The sequence below is a fragment of the Lissotriton helveticus genome, chromosome 4_1 (genome assembly GCF_964261635.1).
Source record: "Lissotriton helveticus chromosome 4_1, aLisHel1.1, whole genome shotgun sequence".
In the NCBI taxonomy this organism is placed as follows: domain Eukaryota; kingdom Metazoa; phylum Chordata; class Amphibia; order Caudata; family Salamandridae; genus Lissotriton; species Lissotriton helveticus.
In genome coordinates, this window is record NC_136063.1 from 1,624,214,483 (window position 1) to 1,624,241,160 (window position 26,678).

The 26,678-nt window shown below is 42.6% G+C and overlaps 1 protein-coding gene across 7 annotated transcripts in view; it reads left to right on the forward strand.

Annotated features, from left to right (window-relative positions):
• Positions 1 to 26,678, forward strand: part of PDE1C (phosphodiesterase 1C) — a 1,852,914-nt gene that overhangs the window by 1,277,956 nt on the left and 548,280 nt on the right. For all 7 annotated transcript variants that reach the window (XM_078688253.1, XM_078688254.1, XM_078688255.1 and 4 more), the window contains one exon: positions 22,842 to 22,958. In XM_078688253.1, coding sequence (XP_078544379.1) covers positions 22,842 to 22,958 — 117 coding nt within the window. The remainder of the gene's footprint in view (positions 1 to 22,841; positions 22,959 to 26,678) is intronic.

Consider the following 26,678-nt stretch of genomic DNA (forward strand, 5'->3'; position numbering starts at 1 on the left):
GTGAGCGATAGCTGTAGTAGGACCATATGACTTGTCTCTATCCCAGTTGGCATAGTGGGCAAAAAATTATTGACTAGAATGCAGCCACACAGTGATCGCCAGTGGTCAAGATTAATTCAGGCATACTTTCCATTACTTTGTGTTTGTTTCAGTTTTTGCCTTAAATGTAATGGGTATACTCAGATGCGGGAACCGTGCTCCCCAGGCCAAAGGAAAAGGAAAGAACTGAAAAGTCTTAAGTAGGCCAAACCCAGTCTGGGGTTGCTTGTGTTTCCTTCTAGACTCAAATGCTCCTATTGCAGCAAGGCTTTATAAGGAGAATATTTCAAAATGACTATTTTAAATCAAATCATTAATTAAATAATTTGTCAAATATCCTGCACTTAAACTTAAATTATATGGGGAAGCTGTTTCAACTGCTTTCGGGCCAACAGCTGTGTCATGCACTCTACGAATTCTTCAGTTCACTGAAATAGAAACTGGAGTGAGAACGAAATAATTTTTGAAACATAACTAACAAAGTACCAAGGATTTGTAGGACCATGCAATATAAAGAACTAATGCCACATGACTGCTAACTCTAGAAAGATTAACAACATGTCAGATGGAGAGGCCCGAAACAACACATGCAACTGTGTCTTCCATCCATGGAGGAGTTAAGCAGCGTCAGCCCACAATGCAACGGCAAAATAAACTTGTGCCATCAATAACAGGAAGATGCTGTCCAGAACAAGAAACCATGCAGCTGTTGGACATACAGGACACTGCCCAGAATATGAAGTCATGCAGCTGTTGGACAGGCAGAACGCTGTACAGAAAATAAATCATGCAGCTTATCTCACACATCACTCAAAAGGTTTATAGTGCTGTTTTCTGCCATTTGATGATAAAAGGAATATCATCCTACTCCATTTGGTCACTCAACAACCAAAGCATCAATACAGTAAAATAAATTAGCCTTTATTACAGTATCCATCTCATGCTTCAGCCTTTTGAATCACTCGTTTCTCTTTGTAATAAACCAAAGGCATGCCACTGGCTAACAAAGCAGTATTTCTTCCTGAAATTATAACCTAAAGGGCTTCAGAATAAAACACTGCAGTTTCAACCGTTCCCCCTATACTTCCAGCGCCTACGAAGAAGCTCTCCCTTGCCAGCCTGGGGTAATCATCCACCTACCACAGCCATTGTTTGATTAAAATACTTATAAGGTCCCATTTACAGAATCCCTCAAACCTCGCCACCTGTTCCAACCATTCTTCCTGCCAAAAATAGAGTTTCCAAGGTGAGTCTGGGGTCCGATCCTATCCAGTGCAGCGCCGATCTCCAGGCTGGGAGAACCACCCTTGAGAGCTCCGGAGTTGAACAGGGAATGGGGTTCCGTAGAGCATTCTCAGTATATTGTTACAGCAAAAGAGATAAGAGGAGTTTGCAAAATATTTGATAGTACTCAAGAGGAAACGTGTTTGGCCCCGGGATTAACCTGGGTTCATCCCTTTCAGAGCTTCTTCCAGTTTCGCCAGTGAAAGCGGTTGGTCCATCTATGATCATGCAAGATGGAGAGTCCTAGGAGTGACAAGCACAGAATGAGGGTCATCATAGATTCCTTATGTGGTCTCTCTCTGCTCACATCGATTGATAGAGATCCGTGAAAGTGGCCATGATGGCAGTGGAGTCTGAGACACCACATGATACGTGCCAATGATTCTTGTGATTACTCTAGAGGCACATTTGTGTGTGACTAACAAGCACAAAAGTTCTCCCAATTTTTCTCCTCTTTTATACTCCTTCCTAGAGGAAGAAATCCAACATTGTCTATCCTCTTCAAGTCACAGTAGTCTCAATGTTGCCCTATAAGCACTCATCAGGTTTGACCTGTTCATCTGCGCAGTCGTCAACATCCCCTCCAAGAGTCATAATCTGTGCTTCAAGAAAAAGTATTTGTCTCTTTCTGTCTCTGCCTCTGAGGCTCTCATATATGACTCCTCATGCATGCCTTCACAGATGCCCACAAGGTATCGAGGAAATCCACTGAGCCTTTGTTAATCTCTAAGTATCCCTGTTGCTCCTGTTTCAGGAAGAGTTGGTGTGAGGATTTGGTTGTACTATATGACATGGCTGTGGGAACTTATCATGTAATACATTTGGAAAAAACTGTCTGGGGTCCAGTCAGGCTCATTTGTGAACACTAAGTTTTATACCTAGGTATATGTGGATTCTAGCAGCAAGACTTGACAAAGGAACTTAATGTAAAGCACTTAACAGCACCAAACAACAACATAAGAAAGTCACACAACAAGAGAGGGACACAACAACAATAGAGCGTATTTTTATACATTTTCGGAGACCTTGATGAACAAAATCAACCGGAGGGTTCTGGAAATACAGATTTTAAAGGTATAAATGCTTTTAAATCGCAAACAAGCATTGGTCAACAAACAGTTTGTAAACTTTTGAAAAGTTTGAAAAAGTTAGTTCACTCCAGCCCGGCTTGGGTGACCAAATCCAACAGGATGGAGGTCTAGGAGACCAGAGAGGATACTTTGAACAGTTACCTGGCCACCAGAGTATTTTTAGGGCAAGTTCCAAGCTTTACTGGATGACCGCCATTGACTGCAATGGAGTGGTTCTGATGCTGAGGATGCAGGCTAAAGATGGTCAAAGGATGTTTTGGTTGAGGTTCAGTCAATGGGCTGTCTTTGTGGATGTCCCTTTGCCCCTGGGTGATGAAGGGCAACTCTGGCCACAATGATTGAAGTCCCTCAAAATCTTCTTTTTAGTAGCAGACCAGCCAATGCTAGGCTAACGGCCTTGTTGCATTGCTGTTGGTGCAAAATCCTTTGGTTAGGATGAGTGTCCCTTGGGTATGATGAATCTGGACTCTGATAGCACTTCCAGTTCCGGCAGACATGGGTGCATCTTTTTGCTATCTAAGGTTTGTTCTTTTGTGTGCCTGGCGGCCGTTAGCAGCAAGACCTCTGTGGTGGCCACCAACTTTTCAATTTGGGCTCTTTCAGCTCTAAAGTCCTTGGAGCTGTTTCCAGGGGATCAGCCACCTGCTCCTTGGAGTCACTGATGTGATATGAAGCCAGGAATCAACTTTTCCCTGGGTCAGGAGCTGCAGGCACAGTCCAAACTTTATTAGCCCAAAGTGCACAGGTGTAATCCTTCCTACGGTGCAGCCTCTCTCCTTACAGTTTCAAGGGCAGCAGGGCAGTTCAGCTAAAGCACCTCAGGTAATCTTCAAAGTGGCTGCAGCCAGGGGATACTCTGCTCCAACCCCCCTAATGCTTCACACCTGCAGTCAATGCCAAAGCAGTAAGCCACAGGGACTCAAGACAGAAGGCATCATCACCCCGCCGGGGGGCCTCGAGGCGGCAGTGTCTCCACCACTCCACCAAGGTGGCCACTTCAACAGTTTAGCCACCCAGGTCATGGCTGCGATGTAAAAGGTCTGGAAGTGATCACCCCATGAACAGCCTAGGGGCCCAAGGGCTTTGCCAATAGGCCCTTGTCCTAGGGCCTATGCTTCGAGCTTCTTTAGTCTCCTATTTGAGCCCCAGCAACAGCATTAAAAAAGAATTGAGGCCGGGGGTGAGAGCCTAGAAAGAGTTGTCCTCTATTTTGGCTGTCCTGACCACGCCCCATTGTATGTTTTAACAGTTTGGGTGGACCAGGTGAAGGTGGAGACCAAGCAACCAACATCACAAGCTAACAGCTGCCTCCTACCAACCTTTACTGAGGTGAGTGGCAAGTACCTTCCCCCGGCAATGGCTCAACTGGCCTTCTTGAAGAGTAATTCGTTTTACCCATTTCAAAGAAATTACACTAGTAATATTACTAATAATAATACTTTTGTCTTTGGTGAAGCTGTAAAAAGCTATTGCAATGCTCTGGCCTTCAGAAAAGACACATACAGCACGCATAGTACCACTTCAACAAACTGGAAGCACATTGAGAAAGCAGAAAGAAAAATGTTCCAGAGTAAATTATGGAACCATTATGGAAGGCCGCTAGCTATTATAGTTTCAAGGATGGATGACAACGCATTTGTACAACAGAGGTAGCCCCGCGGTGCTCTTGAAGTGCAGCCTTTATAATCAATAAGCAATAACAGCTTCAGTTAATTTGTCTTCAGCACCTGCTATTACCCTGCAATTTGGATGAAAGCAGGCATTCCTCGAAAGGCTGTAATCAAATGCAGGAAAAAAGTCATTAGAATACAGTGCTTGCCGAACCAGAAGTGAAATGTAACACATTTGTCATACAAATTAAAATGGTTTAGAAAATATGGGATCTATTAGACATTGGTCATTTGAAAGGGCTATGGTGTACCTTTCGTCAAAATACGTTTTTAGAAAAATGCATGTTTCTAAGGTAATCTGGTTATGTTCTACGAATACACGCTTCTTTTGGCCTCTGGGACTGCAGTAATGCAAAACCTACTCGCACCAAGAATTATTCTGATGTTATGTACTAAAGTGAGATTTTGGCTCGTGAGCTTCACAATCAGTTTCCAATTCAACATGGTAGAGTAATTTCACCCCCACATGTTATTTCGTCACATACAGTTCACCAGGGAGTATCTGGCGCAAAAGTGTTATAAGGTGCACTGTACGATTCAGGATTCGGGGGATTTGCGTTATAAACATGAACGGCCAGAACGCAAGCGGATGGATTAAAAACTGTAAAACTGAAAGAATTTAGTTTAGAAATAAATAAAATGAGGGGGTTCTTTTTGTCATAGAAATCATGGTTAGTGCTTTTGAAAGCTGAAATCAAGACACTGTCCTCAAATTACTTCCTCATCCTTTCAAAGAAAACATTCTGACATGTAGACTGAAACATGCACTTTCAATAACACCAAAGCCTTCAGTTAACTCCCTCTTGATCAAATACAGCTTTCCACAAAGTTCTACTGAACTACAGGAGTGCTACCATTTTGTCTTCAAGGCAAAGTGAAGCATTCCCAAACACCATTATGTTGAAATAGGAACTGTTGAATTTAAAGAGAAGATTGAAGTAAATGAGCATCAATGTTAACCCCTTCGACGCTGATGACGAGCTGGGCTCGTCATGAGGTAGCCTCCTGCTACGCTGATGACGAGCCCAGCTCGTCACGTAACATGCGCTTTCGCATATCTCAGCGTACGAGCGGAATTCCGCCCGCACGCATGCGGTTAATGCAAGCATGAAACCAGAGGGTGAAAATTTTGTGAGGAGGGGTGGGTTTTTAATATTTTCAGGTTAAAAACAGAGCCAGATGTCTGCATAGGTACAGCATTCCCTTTCCACATTTGTTCACTCAGCCTGCCCATTTTCTTGTTTCCTATTAACGTAAGAGCTATCTGATATTATGATAGTAGCCTTTTGCACCGAAGGCCCCATGGACAGTCACCCTCTGTCACAGACAGCCTTTGGCAGTGTGTGGTTGGCTGCAGGGCCTGGCCTATTGCCAGACCTTGGCTGAACCCCCATGGGCCACCACCCTCATGCGCACGGCCTTCTGCTGTGCGCAGTGTAAATTAGCTAACGGCTGTGCATGCCGTGGCTTTGGGTCCCCATGGGGGGTTGGCCACAGGGCCTGGCTACTGCCAGGTTCTACAGCCAACCTCACTGCACACAGTCAAAGGCAATGCAAGGCACAGGGTTGGGTACGTACGGGAGGTTGGACGCAGGAGCTGGCCACAGTCTAGGCCCTGCAGCCAACCCCTGCTGTTCACGCCCGAAGGCTGTGTGCTGCAGGGGTTGGATTACCATAAGGTAATTCTATATTACTTAACATAAAAAAAATGGAAATCCACTTGAAAACACAAAGGTTACAGGAGCATTAAAGTTATGAAATAGAATTTTTAAAAAACTTAGAAATTCACTAAAAGAACAAATGTTACAGGGACGTTATAGATAGGTTGAGATTGTACACGCCCAAAACCATAGAAATTCAAGAGTTACAGTTATACTTATTTCAAGAAAATATAACACGTGCCCTAAGGTATCTATAAATCACACCCTCGCCATGCACTGCTGCTTACCCCACATATTACATCAGTAATGATCTTGTCTATGACATAATTCATAATATAACTGCAACATTTTCAATAAAATGTTTGATGAGAAAACTATGCATGGCGGGGATCGTGAATTTTCGTGAATTTTAATTTCTTTAGGGTACAAGTCATAGTTCCTTAGCAGAACAGCAGTTGTTACCCATATTATGAGTATCACTGTGTGTCATTCTGTTGAGCACATATACACCTATTAACTCAATAGGTAGGAATAATAAAGGGGGTATAGGAAAACCTGGGAGGACATGTAGGTCCCTAGTTATTTATACTGATGCCTTATTAGGAAACAAATGTACTGTAATTTGGATGGTTACCAATAAAAAGAATATGAAAAAGCATCCCCGAGACTGAACCAGGCAATTGTAGCACTGGTGCAATTATTAGCATTCACAGCCAGGCCCTGTGAATCTGTCGGAGTACACAGTCATTACATTTTTTTCAAGAGGTCATAACTTCAAGTTTTGTTTTTAAGAAAAAAGTTGTGTTTGTACTTTGAAATCATGACTATATATGGCACTATCTGAACCAAGAACTATACAGCCGCGGCCTGCACTAATCAAAAAGAGTGCTATCCTTTAAATCACAACTCCTCCCGTGCTTGTTTTTGTAGCTTTTGTATCCATTCTTTAATGGCCCTTTTATAGTTCCACCTACAACTAGCCACCCAGGATCTATTACGAGGGGACTGTTTCAGGGCTAGTTTGAGATTCCTGTTCACCATGGAACACTCGCTGTCAAGCCATCTCGGATTATCCACACAGCTAAAAGCCCCAGAGATGGTTAACATACTTGCAAGCGACTGAGCAATGACAATATATGAACTAACTATTTCTACTTCTGAGGATGACATGTCTAGACACTTTATTATCTTCTGTTGCCGCAATTTAAAAAGTGAATGATTAAAAACATTAATATTAACCAGTGACCATCGCAAAAGCCTCCCCTGATGTATGGCTACTAGTGTACCCTTATTCCTATCGCCTGGTGCTACCTTGATGCCCTGCAACACAAGTGCCAAGTTCAGGGGATTTTGATCACTAAAGGGGCTACATACAATTTTAGAAGAAGATCTGTAGCACTCCAAGAGTGGAGAAACAAAAATAAAATCAATAGTTGTTTCACAGCCTCTCCCTTTATACGATGGCGACTGCATACAATTTGGGGGTTTAGGCACCTTATCTAATGTAAATGTTAGCCCAAGGTATCAAAAAGTGCATGTCGTTCAGGCCCATCTGGAGAGTGCTCCATGTGCAGAGACTGACCCATATTTGGGCATACATGACAGTTAAGTCTCCTAACAACATAATGTTCTCCTGAGGGAGATCATCTCCATGGAGCGATTCCATGCGGCTGCTTAACTCCGACAGACTAGAACAATACTGCTTCTTTCTTTTGGCATTATAAAAGTTCATTAATATTAGCTTCATTGCTCTCTCTACCACCAATTTAAGACCTTGTGCCACTTTAGATTCCTAGTTCACCGACTTCACAGACCCACCCAGCCTAAGGGCTATGAAGATAACTAAACCTCCCCTTGCTCTGCACACGTGGAGTCCACTGCAGGTAGGAAAAATGTCTTATATGCTTCAAGGAAGAAATTATTAACCATCTCCCATGTCTCCTGGATACAGATAATATTAAATGCTCTAATAAATTGGAACCATCTTCAAATTTCGAAGGCTAATCCTGCCACATTCTAGGACATGACATTTAGGTCTCCTTCTTTATCCTGCTTACAGGGTATGTGACAAGCAGTGACTTCAAAAGACACACACTTGATGGACGGAATGCTGAACAAATCAAACATTCACCCGCAGTCACGAGATCTGGGTTAAATCCATCATTCTTTTGCTCACCATGCCACCCCAGTTTAGACCTGGCCATATGCAAATCAGCATTGACCCTGTGCCTCATGGGAACAGTCCAGCCCGAACTGCCAAGGCAGATCCTCCCTGGACCGGAAACAAGCATCCTAGGACCGGTTTAGGCTTTCAGCCCTTGTCAGCCAGGATAACTTGATTCCAGTGGCACAGTGAGCCCGGGACCCACGTCTAGGCATACCCGGCGCACTTAGGGCGAGTAAGCAAAAGACACACAATTGATGGACAGAATGCTGAACAAATCAAAGCATTCACCCCCAGTCAAGAGATCTGGGTTTATTCCATCATTCTTTTGCTCATCATGCCACCCCAGTTTAGACCTGGCCATATGCAAATCAGCCTTGACCATGTGCCTCATGGGAACAGTCCAGCCCGAACTGCCAAGCCAGGTCCTCCCTGGACCGGAAACAAGCATCCTAGGACCGTTTTCGGGCTTTCAGTGCTCCTCAGCCAGGATAGCTTGATTCCAGTGGCACAGTGAGCCCAGGACCCACGTCTGGGCATACCCGGCGCACTAGGCGGTGACTATTAGGTAATGGTGCAGGATTTAAATTAGGTAACAAAGGCGTTCCAGATTGTACTGCCTGTGCCAAACAGACTGAGATGGAAGAGACTTTATTGATGGGTATTCAAAATTCCTTCCATTTTCCTGAAGGTATCTCAGGAACAAGACAAGGCCTCATTCATTTTGTCCCACCACTGAGAGAACAAACCCATCAACACCTCTGTAATTTTATACTTTAGAGAATCCCGAAAGACTCCCAAGTGTGACTAGTTATTTGCTGTTACATGTTTGTCTCCCCTCATTTTTCTAATTATTTCTTCGCATCCTCTTTGGAGCTGGAGTACCCTGTGGTGCCACTCTGTGTTTGGTGGCTGGTTGGTACCACCATTACTCATATTACCAGGAGTACCAGTAATGCCAGGAGGGTCTGGGAGAGGTATACTAGAGTTCACATCTGTTAGGACAGATGATGGGGGTAATACAATACCTGTAAAGGGAACACAAGTTTCTAGGAGGTTTGGGGGTTGTGGATTAGAAGCTTCATTAACTGCAAGCTACTCAAAAGGGGTTGGTGAAATGAAGACAGGACTCAAAGACAGTCTTCTCTCTGCTCTATCAATCTCCTTTGAGATGTCCCCCACCGCTTTTGCCAGAAAAGAGTCAATAGTGGCTTTCTTATAGTAATGGGGTGGATTGTTAATGGTGCCCCCTTTCTATTCCCCAATGTCTACTCCCAAAAAACCTCCAAGTATTAGAAGTACAGGGGACCACTGATTTAGAGGTAATCAGAAAAATGTACTCTCAGTGACGTATCTGAAGTCAAGATGAGTTTCTTACTCCCGACCAAACGAAGAAGGTGCAGTATGTCCGGGGACCAATTTTAGCCCATTCCAACCAAAAGCAGGTCCCAGCCAAACCCGTTCTCAGCCTGGTTGCTCGGTCTTCACCCAGCGGAGCTACAGAAGCCCGACCGATACTTGATGGCACCTCCAGGCACGTGTTCTGTGACACTGGAAGCAGGCGTCTCTGAGGCCTATGGTCTGAACAGCCCCCTTCTCACAATACCAATGCAAAGGGTGCTGGTGCTGGTAAACAGCGATTTCTGCTACAGAAACAGCCAAACAGCCCCCTAGTTGAGAGTGCCTATATCTTGTAATATACCTGATCCAGGTGGTTACATTCTCAGCTACCCAGAAACCGAGAACCCAACAGAGTGGGCCCAACCAGCCTCTTCCAGACTCTGACGGGCTAAGACGGTCCCGTCTTGGTTTGGTCTTGGCCCAGGCGAGCCCGGGCACGCCACATGCGCATCCCGTGCTGCGGGATGCCCTACTGGGTTATATTGTGCTCTGGTGCCTGCTGACGTCGTTGAGGCCCCTTCTCCTCTGGGCCGGCGAGTAGGCAGAAAGGCAGGTTGTGACAGTGCCGCCGTAAAAAGTACAATAAACAAAGGCTCAATATAAATATGATTGATAGGTATATGTGTTCATTTGATAAAAATTATATTAAACATTACAATGTCTTTAAATTATGGCGTTACAAGTATTGCTTCACCTGCCTGCTACTGGGCATGTCGGGACGGGAGTTAGGTGATGAAGTAGTGATCTCTCTTAGCTTTGCGTTTGGATTTGGGACTATCAGACAATGCAATTCCTGATGTCACCACACACAGGCAACTAACACTATCTGCCAGAGCCCACCACAGTACATTTGTAGTGGATGCCGGCGGCTGGTCTTTTGAGTGTATGTCAAAGGATTTTTCCCCACTGTGCCCCTATATAGCATCATGCTTGGAGGTAGTTGAACCTGCCTGTCCCAACAGCTTGATATCACTGAAACCTATATAGTTACACATTGTAAGACATTAGGGTATTGGTTGAGGTGGGTGGAAGCCCCACTCAGGTAGCAATCATAATCCTTGTCAGAGTGAACCAGGAAAATCACTAAATTAGCCTGTGTTTAACCTCTTGATAGTTTGGCACAACGCAGTCAGGCTTATCTTAAAGGCAATATGAAAAATATGTATGTAGCACACAAGCAGTATTAAAGTAAAAACACAACACAAGAAAAATCCCAAACTAATTTACAAAAGTAGAGTAAATTTCAAAAAATAAAATGACACCAAAACAAATTAAATTGAATCAGTCATACCAGACTTATGAATTCTTTAAGTTTTTAGTGAAAAATACTGCAAAAAATAACAAAGCGCCAACTGAGGACATCTGGTCTCGCATGCTCGGGATAAAGCCACTACTTAAGGCTGGCCACGATGGAGTGAGTGCCAGATGCAATCACCAGGTTTGCCCCAGTCAACAATTACCTTCAGACAAAAAAAAAACTGTGAAGATTTCTTGGAGAAGGTAGAGTCCTCAGCGGGGCCAGGTGGCAGGATGTAGCCGAGATGAGGTAGTCTACGAAAAAGAGCTGATAGATGAAGTCTCAGATAATTAGCCAATGATGGCAGGAAAAGCTCCAAGCAGGAATAGCTGAATTTTCAGGCTGGTGAGGTCATCATCGCCAATGAGGTGCTGGTTGCTGTCAAACCCTGTAAAGAATTCTGCATTCGAGCGTAAACGTTTTTCTAGAGCTCACAATACCCCAATGGAATGCTGCTACAGGCTATAGCCAAAGAGGGCTCCACGAGGGTGGGTATGATCATTGAGAGGTCCCACTGAAAGGAATTTGCTGCTGTGGAGAAGAAAGAAGTCAGTTCCATGAGCAATGCTCCGTCAGTGGATCACCTTGCAGGTAGATCCGGTCTCCGGTCAGTTGTTAGAGCAGTTTTGCAGAAAATGTTTCAAGTCCGAGGTTTTAGGAGAGGAGGTTACTTTCAGTGCTGGTAAAATCTTTCCCCCAGCCAGTCTGCCAGGATGGCCCATCTTGTCCCACTAAGCCCTTATTCCCCATGTCTGTGAGAAATACACACCCCACAACAGCAGAGTCATTTGACCCTGGCTAGCTTCAGAAAGGCACAGTTGGTTAAGTTGGTGGCCTCATCCTGACCACTGCTTATCCAGGACTGGTATCCACATACAGTTTAACAGTTCACCTCATCTGTGAAAACACACACACACACACACATCCGATCCTCACATTGTGGGCTAAATATGCCCACGTAACATGTTGTAGCAATATATATAGTATGTAAATGAGGGCCATGGTGGAGTGTGTATTTACTATTCAAACTTCATGTGTGCCTAGATACTAGGGTAGGTTATAAAGCTGATGAAATCAAATATGACTTCATTGTTTTTGGACACACACACACACAGTCAGTACTGAGGCATGAGCATATGTCTGCGCATTCACCTCAACCCTGGCCCTCATTTGACACTCTTATCCCATAACTGAAATCCTCAAACAGTTAACTTTGTAGCCATCACTTCTCATTCATGAGTTGGAGCTCTTTTCCATAGCCTTAGCCACGTGCAGCTTCAGCATTGCGTCTGATTCCCCCTGACTTGGGGTATTAAATTTTATTCAATTTTTTTTACAGAGTTTTATATAGCGTAAACTTGACTTGAAGGTATTGGATATCAGAGCGCCTTACACGAGCACCAGTTGCGTTACATGAGGACACATTCATTTTTGTTAGGCACGGGGAGATTAAGTTATTTCCCCAGAATCCTTGTGTCCTTGCCAAGACTCGAAACCGGTCCCCAGATTTGAAGTCGACTGCCCTAGCCGATGGGCCAACTCCTCTCTAGCACAGAGACAGACACACACACTGCCCACTCAGCGCCTGGATACCCTTACTGGTGATTAGCACCAGTCTACAAATTCACATAACATAACACTGCAAAAAATCCCCTACTGACCATCACATATAGGAGCAAACATTTGTCATTTATAGACCTCCCTCTGTACAGACGCTTGCAAACCCACAAAAGGGGATGTTCCAAAAAGAATATTTTCTGACCTCCTTTGATGAAATGCAGCAAAGATGTACTTTTCTCTTTTGATTGATTTATACATTACACCATAGCTCCAATCCTGCAATTTTGGAGTGCTCTTAGGGCCTGGTGTACAAAATGTCATAACTGTTGTAAACGCTCAGATACCATCGCTAACACACTTTTTGTAATGTACTAAACTTATTTATTGATTTGGATAAGATTTTTCAAATCGTTAAAAGGGTAAAACATTAAGGAATCGCTATTTGGAAGGGGTGTGTTAAGAGCATTTCTTTCAAATACTGATTCCTTAAGGTATACATTAATGTTTTGCAACTGAAATCTGATCGCAAAACATTCATATTTTGCCACCAATTCAAAATTGATGGTAAGCCATTCACAAATGGGATGGGGTCCCCAGGGAACTCCCAGACCCCAGCAGGACACATGCCTGTGACTCTAGCCATCGTAGTGGGACGCAATATGCGACATGTTTCATGCATATTAATGAGGTAGGTCGAATTGCGACCCACTAAGATTCTGAATTTTGTGAACCGACCGTTTAGTACATAAGTCGGTTCGCAAAATTCCTTTCTGTTAGCAAATAAAAAATAGTTGGTGCGCCATTTGCGACCACTTTTTTTGCAAATGGAAAGTTCTTACATCAGGCCCTAAGTATGATGAAATTGGTCTCTACTGTACAAATATATAAATCAATAATTACCTAAAAAAAATGCACTTGGGAAACAATTATGTTATGAAGTATATCCATCTATAGCACTATTTGACCCCTTGGATTGATTTCGTTTTCTAAACTTGCCCAGAGGTCACTCGACTTCGAGGCCATATTGACCTGTGTATCACCTGTGTGTCACACTCAGTCTCATATCCTAGTAAGAAATAGAAAGAGCCCTCCTAGCAACACAGTATAGCATCTATTCTTGCTGTGCTCTTTGGGCACAAACCAGCTAAGATTCTTGAGGTGTTAAGTGTCATTGCTCTCTGAAGAGCTATGACTTTGACGCAAATAGTTTTGTGCCTTTGCATGTTGATGACTCTTGTGCTCTAGGCTATCCTTTTCAATGAACCCACGTCTGGCCTCCCCACATGCCCACTTTTGTTTTGTCAGTGCTCGTTTTTTCTGAATCCACATGCCATGTTGTGAGACTCTGTTAAATTTGTATTATGCCTGTGTGTGTTTTTTAGCCTTGTTTTTCAACTTGCAAATATAACAGATTATCTCTTAGCAGCTGTTACTACATTGCTGTATTACCTACTCGAGGTTCCCTGGTTCCTTTTTATTTTCATTTGCCTTCTTCATTCAGGACACATGTTCTAGGGGCTTTTATCCGGCTTCACATGTTTTTTCCTGATGTCTTGTTCCCTATGATTTTCCTCTAGGGTCTGATATTTCCTGTTATCCATTTTTTCTGTGTTTCTGGGCGATGACACTGGGTGTGGAACAGCTGGGCTGCACCAGAAATTTTCACTGATTATTTTGGAAAGAAGAGCAGAAAAAATGACAGCCCTCTCCTGCCCTTAACACATAGTTTTTGAGTGTTTTAGAAAGATGGAAAGTTGAGAGTTTGTGTGGTAAATAGATCAAGAGAATCACTCACATCGTCTTCTGGAGCATTGGCATAATAACTTGTGATCTGATTGCTTTTTGGGGGACAGAGAGGATGGAATCCTTTAAGAGTGTGGAGAGAAGTACAAACCCCTGGAGGAGGGGTTGAGTAGCACCATGGTTTGAAATCAGAAAGGATCATATATATTTTAAGTATGGTGATGTATTCCAATGAAGAAATTAGCAGGAAAGTTAGCAGTGAGGCAACTTGGTGAAACTGGAATTCATCATCGTTGTGAAGTTTCTTGTTACGTTTACCATCCTTGCCAACTTTACAAGTTGTTGAAGTTTAAAATCAAATAGCAGGTGCAAAAATACAGAACGGTAGGTTTGCTAGGAGAAGAAAAAAGGCAAAAGGGTTACTTTTGCCGTGAAACGTCCTCCCTTTCTCAAACAGCTGCGCTGGAATATTCTGCTGCATAAAATGTTTTTTTTTTTTTTAAGTTGGAAGTTTATTGAAGTATAAAGAAGCAAAGACAGAAAATGAAAAAACAATCATATGATACGTGAATCAAGAAAACTCTCTTACAAAATGGCAGAACTGATGAATAGAACTGTACATAAAAAGAGGATAAGTAACATTGCTCCTAAACATAATGAAATGAAGTAAACAAGCTGAATAATAAAAAAACTTATAAGTGATAGGAAAATAAGTAGTTAAAATATTTAAACACATTGAAAGTGGTTAAGAAAAATGCATTTACGGTGGTTTTTGAACTTCAACATTGCGCACGGAAGAAATGGGAGGGAGATTGGTGATTCTGGATAAATATTCAGTAAGGGGGATCCATAAGAGATCGCGCTTAATTGCTAAAGAAATAGGGGAAACAAAGTTAGTGTCTAAGCGATGGTTAAAACAAACTGCGTTCCACCAGGCGTTAAAGGAAACATCGTTAGCCTGTTTCCAATGTGACGTAATATGGTGTAGTGCAATGGCAAGGAGAAGATCCAATAATTTATGTTTCTGTGGTGAAGCAATGAAAACAGGGGAAAGTGATCCTAGGAAAACATGGACAATGGAGAAGGAAAAATGAAAATTAAAAATCTTTTGAAGTTGGGTCCAAACCGAGTGCCAGAATTGCAAAATGGGAGGACATTCGAATAGCATATGTTTCAGATCAGCCAAAGGGCATGGACAGGACCAACAAGTGGAGGGGGTATCTGAGGAGAAAGATGACAGAAGGAATGGAGTAAATAGAGTACGGTTGTAAACAAAAAATAAAGTTTGGGTAGTGTTAGCGGCTCTGGATGTACTGTGAAGTTTAGACCAAAGTTTATCCCACAACTGGAAGGGCCAGGTTTGAGACAAGTCTTTTTCCCAAGCCAACTCAACCTTAGATTTAGTGCGATCTGTAGAAGATTGCATAGATTTATAGAGAAAGGAAGCAGAGAGTGAATGGTCGAGGGCATTAGAAACCGAAAGATAAGTGGTAGGGATAGGGTTGGTGGTAGGAAGTGAAGAAAGGTATTGAGTAAGGGAGGGAATTAGCGATAAATATTGTTTACGGGAAGAAGAAGGTAACGAGAATTGAGTTTGGAGATGGAGGAAAGGGAGAGGTTTACTATCAGAAAGAAGTTGAGAGACCCATTTTAAGCCAAGAGAGTGCCAGGATTTCCAGTAAACTGAGCGATTACGGATTTTAAGATGCTTATTATGCCATATAGGTTGAGTGTGAGTAGAAGAGGCAGAGGGGTAAGAAGATAATAAATAAGGTTGAAGAAGAGCTCGGGAGTGAGAGATAATGGGGGAACGGAGAGAAGTAACATTAGAGGAGAAGGAAAGAACCTCACTAAATTCGTAAGGGGAAAGGAAAGAAGATTCTAATGTTAACCATAAAGGAGGATAAGAAGGGAGATCTGAAGAGAGCCAACGCAGTGCTTGCTTTAAGGAAAAAGCGTTATGATAAAGTTTGAAATTAGGAAATTTAACGCCACCAAGGGATTTATCTTTTTTCAAAGCAGAAAGGGCTATTCGAGACTTCTTACCCTTCCATAGAAATTTTAACAAAATAGAATCTATCGATTTGAAGTAGAAATCCGGAATACGAATGGGAATCATGGAAATGGAGTAAAGGACTAGAGGAGCTAGCATCATTTTTATGGAATCTAGGCGACCCCACCAAGAAAGAAAAAGAGGGTTCCATCTATTGATAGATACATTAAGCTTATTTGTAAGGGCTTCAAAATTAAACTTAAGGGTGTCAGAGAGGCGAGGAGCAAACCACACACCTAGATATTTAATCTTAGAGGGTTGCCAAGAGAAGCCAGAGGTATCAAAGAGATGTTTGTGACAGAGAGGGTTTAAAGGCAGGATTTCGCACTTGTCCGTATTGAGACGATAGCCAGAGACAGCAGAGAAGGAGGAAACTTGGTTAAGAAAGGAAGGTAAGGTAGTGTGAGGATTTGAACAATAGAATAAAATATCATCAGCATACACCGACAATTTGACTTGTTGGTGGGAACCAAATTGAAAACCCGAAATATTTTCATCCAGTCTAATCTTAGTTAAAAAGGGTTCTAGAGCTAGAATAAACAAAAGGGGAGAAAGAGGGCATCCCTGGCGGACACCTCTTTTAAGGGGAAAATAAGCGGAAGTTACACCATTAGTAAAGATTGAAGCATGGGGGCTAGAGTAAAGTAAAGAAATGAGGGAAATGAATTTAGATGAAAAACCGAACCAACGAAGAGCTTGAAACATAAAGTCCCAACCTATTCTGTCGAAAGCCTTCTCGGCGTCGAGGGAGATGGCAGCCAGAGGGACAGAAAGGGAGGGGGCTCTGCTCAAGATGTTAAATAAAACACGTGAATTGTCAGATGATAAACGACCTTTTACAAAACCGGATTGCTCCGGGCCTATGAGTTCTGGTAATAGAGGGTCTAATCTAAGAGCTAGAATTTTGGCGAAAATTTTATAATCTGTATTTACCAGGGAGATGGGGCGATAGTTTTTACACAAAGTATGGTCTTTGTCTGGTTTGGGGATTAAACAAATTAAAGCTTCTTGGAAGGTTCCATGAGAGGATCCAGAATTCACAAAGGTTTGAAATAACAAGAGTAGTTTAGGTAGGAGAAGGGAGGAAAAATGAGTGTAAAACTCAATGGTAAAGCCATCAGGTCCAGGTGCTTTACCACGACGAAGGATTGAGACAGCATGAGAGATTTCAGAGAGAGAAATGTCTAAATCTAATGAGGTAAAATCAACATGAGAGGATTGAGGAGAGGGGATATCTTGAAAATAGGCCAAAAGATCAGTAGGATCAGGGCTAGACTCAGGAGTATATAAAGTTTGATAAAAGGAAACAAATTGAGATAAAATGTCTTTGTCTTTAAATAGAGAAATACCAGCCGGACCTTGCAGAGAGTCAATTTTGGTCCTTTCTTTTCGTATCTTGAGATAATTGGCTAAAAGTTTACCCATTTTGTTTTGACCACCATAATAGCGAGAGTTACATTTCAAGAGAGAGTTTGAGGCTGCATTGGTGGTAAATTTATTAAAATCAAATTTGGCAGTAATAAGTTCGCGAAGAGAAGATTCAGAATTAGAATGATAATAGGCATATTCCAATTTCTTAATTTTATCCAGAAGTTGAGTTGACTTGGAGATAGACTGTTTTTTCTTTTGAGAAACGAAATTAATGATAAAACCCCTGGCAGCCGCTTTAAAGGAATCCCACACCATGACAAAGGGAGAGTCAGGGAGGTGATTGAGTGTAAAGAATTCAGTGGTAAAAGCTGTAAATTGAGTGCAGAAAGTGGGGTCGAGGAGTAGAGAGTTGTTGAATCGCCAGCGTCCTGAGTGAGGAGAGAAGGGGATAAGGTCAATATCTACAAAGACGGGAGCATGGTCTGAAATTAAAATGGAACCTATGTCTGAGTGAGTGGCAAGTTGCGCCAGGGGCTTACTGAGGAATAGGTAATCAATACGGGATTGGGAATGATGGGTGGGGGAGTAAAACGTATACTCTCGAAGATCAGGATTGCACAATCTCCAGATGTCAACAAAAGCATTATTTCGAATAGATGTAGTAAATTGAGAGTGCATCTTAGAGGGAACAAACTTAACTCTGGAATTCCTATCTATAAAGGGGTCTAGGACTTGATTGCAATCACCACCGAAAAGAACATATTGTTCATTGAGAGTAACCAGTTTTTCAGATATAGAAGGCCAAAACAATTTATCAACACCTGTGGGAGCATAAACGTTGAAAATAACTATAGGAATCTTATCAATAAGAAGGTTAACAAGAACCCAACGGCCATTAACATCACATTCTTGAGATACAACTGAAACTGTTAACTTTTTGTGACATAAAATAACAGTACCATTTTTCTTACCCAGAGCTGGAGAATGAAAAACATGGCCCACCCAGCACCGTTTAAGTTTTAGAGCCTCCTGTTCCGAAAGGTGGGATTCCTGGAGGAGGGCAACATCAGCTTTGAGCCTAGTCAAATGTGTTAGAATTCTTTGACGTTTAATGGGGTTATTTAACCCCTTAACATTCCAAGTAACTACACGGAATATAAGTGAGCAATAAAATGATATGAAAGAAAGAATGGAGCAAAAAGTGAATGAAGAAGTAAGAATAGTAACAATAAGAAATATAAAATAGAGTTGGTAAGAGAAAAGAGCATGAGAGAATACTGAGAGCGTAAGAGGAGAAAAGGAGAGAGGAGAGCGAAGAAAGAAAAAAGTAGAAGAGAAACAGTAGGAAAAAGCGAAAAAAGTGAGAAGGTAGTAGAGACATACCAATAAAGAAAAAACAAAAAAGATAGCGGGGTGACGACGCCAGAAGAAGACGACATCGACAACGGAAACTCACGCCACCGAACATCTGGGGAGCCAGCAGAGGACCAAATTGAAGGGAAGCAGGAATACACCGGGTTGAAGACATATGGGAAGAGGAACTGCGGGAAGAGAGAAACATGAAAGGTATGTTAAAGGGACAAATGAAACAACAAAATATATATATAAAATATATAAACTGCAAATTACTAGACCATGGTCAAACAAGGCAAGAAAGACACATCAGGATGTAAGTTGCAAAAACAAGATACAAGATACGGTAGGGTAACAGAAAGAGACATCAAAGTAGTTTAGCGTAGAACAACATGGTTGATCAAACAGCTCTTGCAGTGTCCATGCTGGTGGCTTCATGACGGCGCAGAAACTCTTGAAGGACTCGTGGGTCTTCGAAAGTGGTAGTCTTTTCCTGATAGGTCACCTTGAAGATACATGGGTGAAGTAATCCAAATCTGGCACCAAGAGCACGTAATCGTGGTCTCAAATCAAGGAATTGTTTCCGACGATCTGCTGTTACTTTAGCTACATCCTGAGAAATATACAGTCGATGACCCTCCCATACAATTTGTTTTTTAGCTTTTGCTGCAGAAAGTACTTGAAGTAGGTCAGTATATTGTAGGAAGAGCATGATGACGCCGCGAGGTTTGGTGGAAACTTTAGGGCCCAGTCTATGTGCTCGTTGAATGTTAAAGGACGATGAAGTAGGAAGGTCCAAAATTTTTGGTAGAAAGGTTTGGAAAAAAGCAGTTGGGTTAGATCCTTCCAAAAGTTCAGGAAGTCCGTAAAGGCGTAGGTTATTTCTACGATTTCGATTTTCCAACTCCTCAGTCTGCCGTCGTAGAAGAGAGACATCTTTCTCCAACATTGAAATCTTAGCACAAGATGTGTGAAGAGACTCCGTAGATTGTTCCACCAGAAGCACCCGTGATTCAAGAGTAGACCACTTGTCGTGAAGAAATTGCAAAGTTTTAGTTGTTTCGGCCATGAAGGGTTTGAGCGCACGAAGCTCCTCAAGGATAAGGTCCATAGCTGTTGAGTGCGACGAGGAACCCGGTGAGGGAGGGTTGTTTTTCAGCCGCTTCGTCGAACCAGGTTGTACAAGCTTACTGGAGGAAGTAGTTTTAGGAATAGCACCCGGGGTGATATCCGGTTTGAGAGAAACAGGGTTATCCATGATCTGCGTCGCGGAGTCAGAATCTGAGGAATGACGTTGTTTGGTCTTAGTAGCAGTAAGCTTAAGGGTACGTAGTTTCCCCATAGAAAAATAAGGGAGAAAGAAAAAATAGCAGTAGCACCACAGGTTCCAGGAGAATTGCTGTATAAGGAATTAGCAAGGGCGACACCCTGTGAGGTAAGACTTCAGAGAGCGTACATTGAAATGCGCCCAACAATACAGCGATAAGGACATGTTTTGTAAAGAGGTAAATGAACCACACACTGCACTGCCGCTGAATACACCATCAAAGGATAGATACAGCGCCAAGAATATGTCACCGCAAGGCATTGAACAGTCAATTAAAGCACACGGGCAAAGACAGCAGGTGAGCGATGGCGTAGGTCAAATATAAAGGCATAGGATGCATGAGCAGTTGTCGTGAATAAAAGTACTGCAGTGGGCTTGCGCAAGAAGAAGCTCAATGAAAGGCCTGTAAAGTCACTTGGTCATGAAAAATTGCAGTGAAGAAAATGCGCCCTTCAGAACGCGCCCTTCAGAATGCAGCGTGAAGCGCTGGGATTGCGCAGAGGAGAATGGTGCGTGCAGTGCAGAAAAAACATAAACACAAAAATAAATGGCTGCAGCAACTAGAAAGGTATTATGCAAGTGTGCATATCACTGAAGTAGAAAGTTGAGGTCAGAAAGTTCCGCATATGGAAAAATGAGGCAGAGAGGCGGCGCTTGCCGTGTGAGGAAAAGTCTCGGCAGAATTGGAGAAAATGGCGGCCGCTGCAATAGCGAGCCGCGTCAGCCACGAAAGAGATGCATGTCGCTGGAGTTGAGGAGAGCTGCTGAAGTCTGTGTGCTCACCTCACATTCCGACAGCATAAAATGCGGCTGTAGTCAGGAAAAGTCCGATAATTGGAGAGTTATGCGCCGGCTCCGGTGTTCGAGCAGCGGAGCTCCGGAATCAAGCCGCCATCTTGTGCGGCGTTCAAGCCACGCCCATAAAATGTTTTTTGACAGACGTTTTGCACACAGATAAGGTTTTGGAACGTTGTAGACTTCTCAACTTCCTGAAGCTCTGAAGGATGTCACTTTCATAAAACGTTCCAGTGCTATTATAATTTTGCACACCCCTACTGAAAAGTTTGCATGTTGTCAAGACAAAGAGGAGGTGTGAATGGGGTGTGAATGAGGGTTGAAAGGTCAATATACAGGTTTATTTAGTGTTCCCTATAATATGGAATTCTAATGACAAGAAAACAGCAAATCTACTTGTAGCGAGATTCGGGTTGGCTATTGTAATGTTTATGAGGGAAGGGAGAGAACAGACTCCCTTTGGGTGTAGTTGGAGGGAGATGACAACTCAAGGGCTAGCGCCAACACATTCGGAGCCTGCCTGTATTTACAGAGGTGTTTTCTCCCATCTGCGAGGATCAGTGTTCCTCTGTCGTTTGAGGGAGCAGTTGGTGGTTGAGAGCCTTTAAGGGAACATCAGACATGACAGGCCAAAGTGCAGAGGAGCTTGTGGGAGTTGAAGGATGTCTGAAGAATGCTGATGAAGTAATATGAAGTGAAGTACAAAATGTGTTAGTGTATGCAGAGTCAGTCAGGTGAGAATTTTCTCTTAGATATTAAGGCTTCAAGTAGTGAGTGGGTGAGGGGAGCAGCTGACTAGAGGGAGGTCTGCCCAGCGGGGTCTCTGGGGAAGTGGTGCAGTCCAGAGGACTGCACAGCAGGTTTGGGCTACCTTTGGGCTATGATATAACCCAACATATAAAGGGACTCCATTTTGGTTGTCAGCCACCATTTTAACGTTGTAGCACGGTGGCTAGCATCAGCTTTCCGGTGGCTCTTCAGGCATGTGCAGGTGCCGCTGCTCACATTGTGACGTCTTTTTACGTTAGCCGTTATCAGCACAGCAGTTGCATTTGAATTTAAAAGGCTATTTCTGCCTTCTCACACAAGGAGATGTTTATCTCTTGAATGCATACCATTAAAAAAAGGTTTGACAGTCAGGAACTCAATTTAATTTTGCATTTCACTATGACACATGATACTATCAGCCATTTCTCACTTGCCAGGCACAATCTTGTCGTTATGTTGTTAACACATTCAATTTTGGCTCAAACCCCAACATGCCAAGTGCTGTTGGATGAAATGCCAGAGCTGGTTGAAGGTGATATACATGACAAGACACTTACAGCTGTGTTTTAAAATGTTACTAAATTAGAAACAGAATTACTAACAATTATGAACAAATAATTAACAGAATTTCATACAACTTTGCAGTTGACGTGTGCGCGTGGGGTACACTCCTTAAACCTCAAGAGCCGGATAACTTTTTTTTTTTCCTGCAATGCATTTCACTCTCTCTCTACATAATTGTTCCTTGTTGGTTATCCCTTCATTGGGTTACTATGACGTTTTTTGCTTTTAGTACTTAAATAATATGATTAGATCTTTATTTATGATGCAATGAACTATAATATAATTTCTATGCCAAAAGGTAGGAATGGGTATCGCCGATAGAGGGATGAGATTTTACTTCTTGCTAATGTTTTGTTGTTACACTAAACTTTAATTTATCCCTTTCCTAAATATTTACCGATTTTATATTGTGTATTTACAGGGATATTATGAATTTTTTTCTATTTAAATAAAAAGAGCCTGATATCTGAAATTCCTTCAGCCAGAAAATGAACAGGCCCTTGGAAGCTAGGGTTTATTTATAAAATATAAATTCCAGACCTTGAAATTGACTGATCCCCATTGCTGGGACCTTTCACTCAAATCCTACTTGTGTGTGTGTGTGTGTGTGTGTGTGTCTGAGTATGATTAAAACACAAATACATGTCAACAATAGCGACTGTGTGAACTAATCTGAGCATAATCTTCCTTCCCCTGGCAGAATGTAGACAAGTGGTCCTTTGATGTGTTTGCACTAAATGATGCCAGTGGAGAACATGCTTTGAAATTCATTTTCTACGAGCTGCTCACGCGCTACGATCTAATCAACCGCTTCAAGGTAAGTGAATTTAAAATTTGGAGCATGTTTGCCTTATTGACACGCAAGAGTTTTGTAGAGGCATATCTATCGCATAAGGAATCATGACTGTCTGTTTTTAATAATATTGTTCGCATTGTGTCTTAATTTGTGCGAAAACTCCAACTTTTTCAAAACAGATAATGAAAGTATATTGCTACTCTCCTTTACCTTCTTTTATTGGCATTTTGTGGTGTCGCTTTCTCTACTTTCTCTCCAATTTTGCATGAATAAAAATCAATGCATTTCTTTTTGTTGGTGAAATATTTCACAATCCTCTCTTGCAATAAGATCAAATCGTTACACACAATCATGAATTATAGAAAAGTAAATATTTGTGTTTTAACGCAAAGCGGATGGACAGAAGTAGAACCCTTAAGAAATCATTACCAGACTGTATGACATCATGCGCGGGAGAAGAAAGTTCGAGAAGTGAATTATTAGTTGCCACAGATGGTCAGCCAGGGGACTGAAGGCAGAGTGGGGGAGATGAGGTCTAATCATTTTATGTCAGCCATAACCACTAGTCTGACAGCTGCAGATTGGAAAAGTTCGACGACGTCAAGGTCAGATTTTTGAAGTACCAATAACAGTGAGCAGTGAATTATAATTGTTCGATTGGGAGGTGCACGAGCCCGGTGAGCTGTTTTGAAATGTTTCAGATGGAGTATATCGGTACTTTGACTAATGGTTTGATCCTGGGCCACATACTGTTTTGTTCAGGGAGAACAACAGAAAAAAAGCCTAACGTCAAATGAGATTTAATTCATTTTAGAAACGATACATAGGAAACTAGGCTAAAGAGTATGTAAATGTAAATGTGTTGGACTTGTAAAGCGCACAGCTGCCCGTAAGCGTCCCGGCGCTTGCTTAGGGAACCCGTTCTGGTATTCCCCTGTGAGAAACCCCGGCAGGGTGTCCACAAGGTGAAAGCCAGGCATCCCGCCACGAGGGGCCGTAGTGGAGATTAAGCAAGCTATTGCCCAGAGTCGCAGAGTGTGACCCCGTGAGTTGAGTAGGAACCAGAGCGAGAATTGTCGAGGCCGTGGAATTTTAGGCCCGAGACCCGCCGAGGCGGGGAATCGAACCCTGGTCCACGGTCAATCTCAGCTTCCGGGTCTGCCGCCTCTAACCACTGAGCCACGCTTCTCCACAATGGTTCAAAGTACAGTGATTAGCTTATTCAATTAGGATGCTGTAAAGGCAATTATTCGACAACTTCTGTTTGTATCAGGGGCACATTGGTTTAGAGGAAAAGGGCGCAAAAAGATTAAGATAAGAAAATCTCAACTTGCAAGTGGCTATCCTGTAGAGAAATGAGAGAACAAATCCTAATCAATAATGTACATGAACCCAGAAATGCTATCAGTGACTCACCTGACTAACCTAAAAAAAATAAAAGCTAAGGGGGGTTTCACAAATTAGGGCAGAATTATGATGTCACACAGACTTAAGTCCGCCCGACAGCGTTTCGGTACTGGGACCGACCGGACTCCTGTTGGCGGTCCTGACCAACCTCCTGTCGGCTCCCGACCAATCAATTAGCAATCTTTTTCTTTACAATGGGAGCATGCATTCCAAACGGAATGTATACTCTCATTGTAAAACGCGAGGTGCAGTTCATCCCGGCATACAGGGATCAACAGGGGGGGCACAATAGGTGCCCACTCTGCCTCCAATCGGAGGCTGTGAACCCATGGGGACACCCAAAGTTGACTTCCTACAGCCTTTCTACATCAGACAGGCCGGCACAGAAAGGCTGTAGTATTCCGACATTGTAATCCCTCGGGCGGAAAGAGCCTCCCTTGGGATTACTGAGGTCATTCCGACTGGTGGACGGGCTCTCCAAGCCAGTCGGAAGCCAGTCGTAATGACCGGTAGGATTCCTTTCCGACTGACACCATCCTAATGGGTTGGTCGGAAAGGAATCCGACCAGCTGATTACGATGCGGTAGAAATGGCTCTACCGACGGTCTGAGCCGTATCCTACTGCATCGTAATCAGCCCCTTAGTCTCAAAATATAAAGTGTGACTAGGCAATTTGGGGCATTCAAGTGACTCAAAGTAGAAACATGTGTTTTCAGCATAGAAATAAATTATTATATATAGTCAGGCCCTTCACCTAATGGTATGAAACTCTCTATAAATGCAACTGCAGTACATTACTGGAAATGAGCAGGCATTGCAAACCTTATTTCAAAGCACAGATACAATAATAAATTGGTTCAACAGCATTTATTTACTTAGATCATCAAATTCTGATATAAAGCAGCTGAATAGCAGGATGCCCATAGGCTCAGAGGGGAATGGGACTTATTCTGCTAAAATAGCATTGAATATTACAAATCGTAAAATCTTTACCCACTAGAAGGTAAAAAATAAATGACATTCCTGAAAGCTAAAAGAAATATTTTTGATGATGTTTGATGTGTAGTACTAGAAGCCTCTAATGTACTGAGAGCTAAAAATTATTATGACTCAGTTACACAGACGACACACAATTGATGGACGAAATGCAGACCAAATCAAAACATTCACACCCAGTCAAGAGATCTGGGTTAAATTCACCATTCTTTTGCTCACCATGCCGCCCCAGTTTAGACCTCGCCATATGCAAATCAGTCTTGACCCTGTGCCTCATGGGAACAGTCCAGCCCGAACTGCCAAGCCAGGTCCCTCCTGGACCGGAAACAAGCATCTTAGGACCGGTTCCGGGGTTCTACCCCTCTTCAGACAGGATAGCTTGATTCCAGTGGCACAGTGAGCCCAGTCCATCAATTTTTCTTTTTGCATTTGTCACCCCGAGTGGGACGGGTATGCCCAGACGAGGGTCCCGTGCTCTCCATGCCACTGGAGTCAAGCTATCCTGGCTGATGAGGGCTGAAAGCCCGAAACCGGTCCTAGGATGCTTGTTTCCAGTCCATGGAGGACCTGGCCTGGCAGTTCGGGCTGGACTGTTCCCATTGGGGCGCAGGGTCAAGACTGATTTGCATATGGCTGGGTCCAAACTGGAATGGCATGGTGAGCAAAAAAGATGGATTTAGGCCCAGATCTCTATACTGGGGTGAATGTATGACATTGTTCTGCATTCTGTCCATCAATTGTTCTTTTTGCATCAGTTACACAGACAGCATATTAATATATAATGTGGCAACCTAAAGTATGCATACTGTCTCTGTTATTTGTTTATGGTGTGCACTGAGCTGTTGGCATGGTCCAATCATGTTGGTCAATCTCATCCAGCATTGTGATCCCTGAAAAAATGTGGACATTTTTAATAAAAGGAATATTTAGCAATTCTGACATCTTTGCCAATCATTACATAACTGAAGACTATTCAGCTGGCATTTTTATATAGAAGCCCATTACTAGAACAATTAAATAGTACGCAACTCACTTGGTTCAATGTAAAAATGTATATATAATTATACAAAATTTTCAAAATGTGGATAATCAGTTTCATGTTATTAACCTGCTCTAAAGTGGCAAGTCAAAAAAGAATCCAAACACTGAAATCTTTCTTGGCAGGACACCATATCCTAATTAAAAATAGAACATGGCAATGTTGGAAGCTCTACTGAAGACAAACAGACAGACCGCCAACAATGGCTGATATGGACCATATGTTCCAGCATTCAATTGATTGCCTTTCTGTTTATCCCTGCTTAATTTAAACTATTCTATTCTCAGTGGAATGAATAT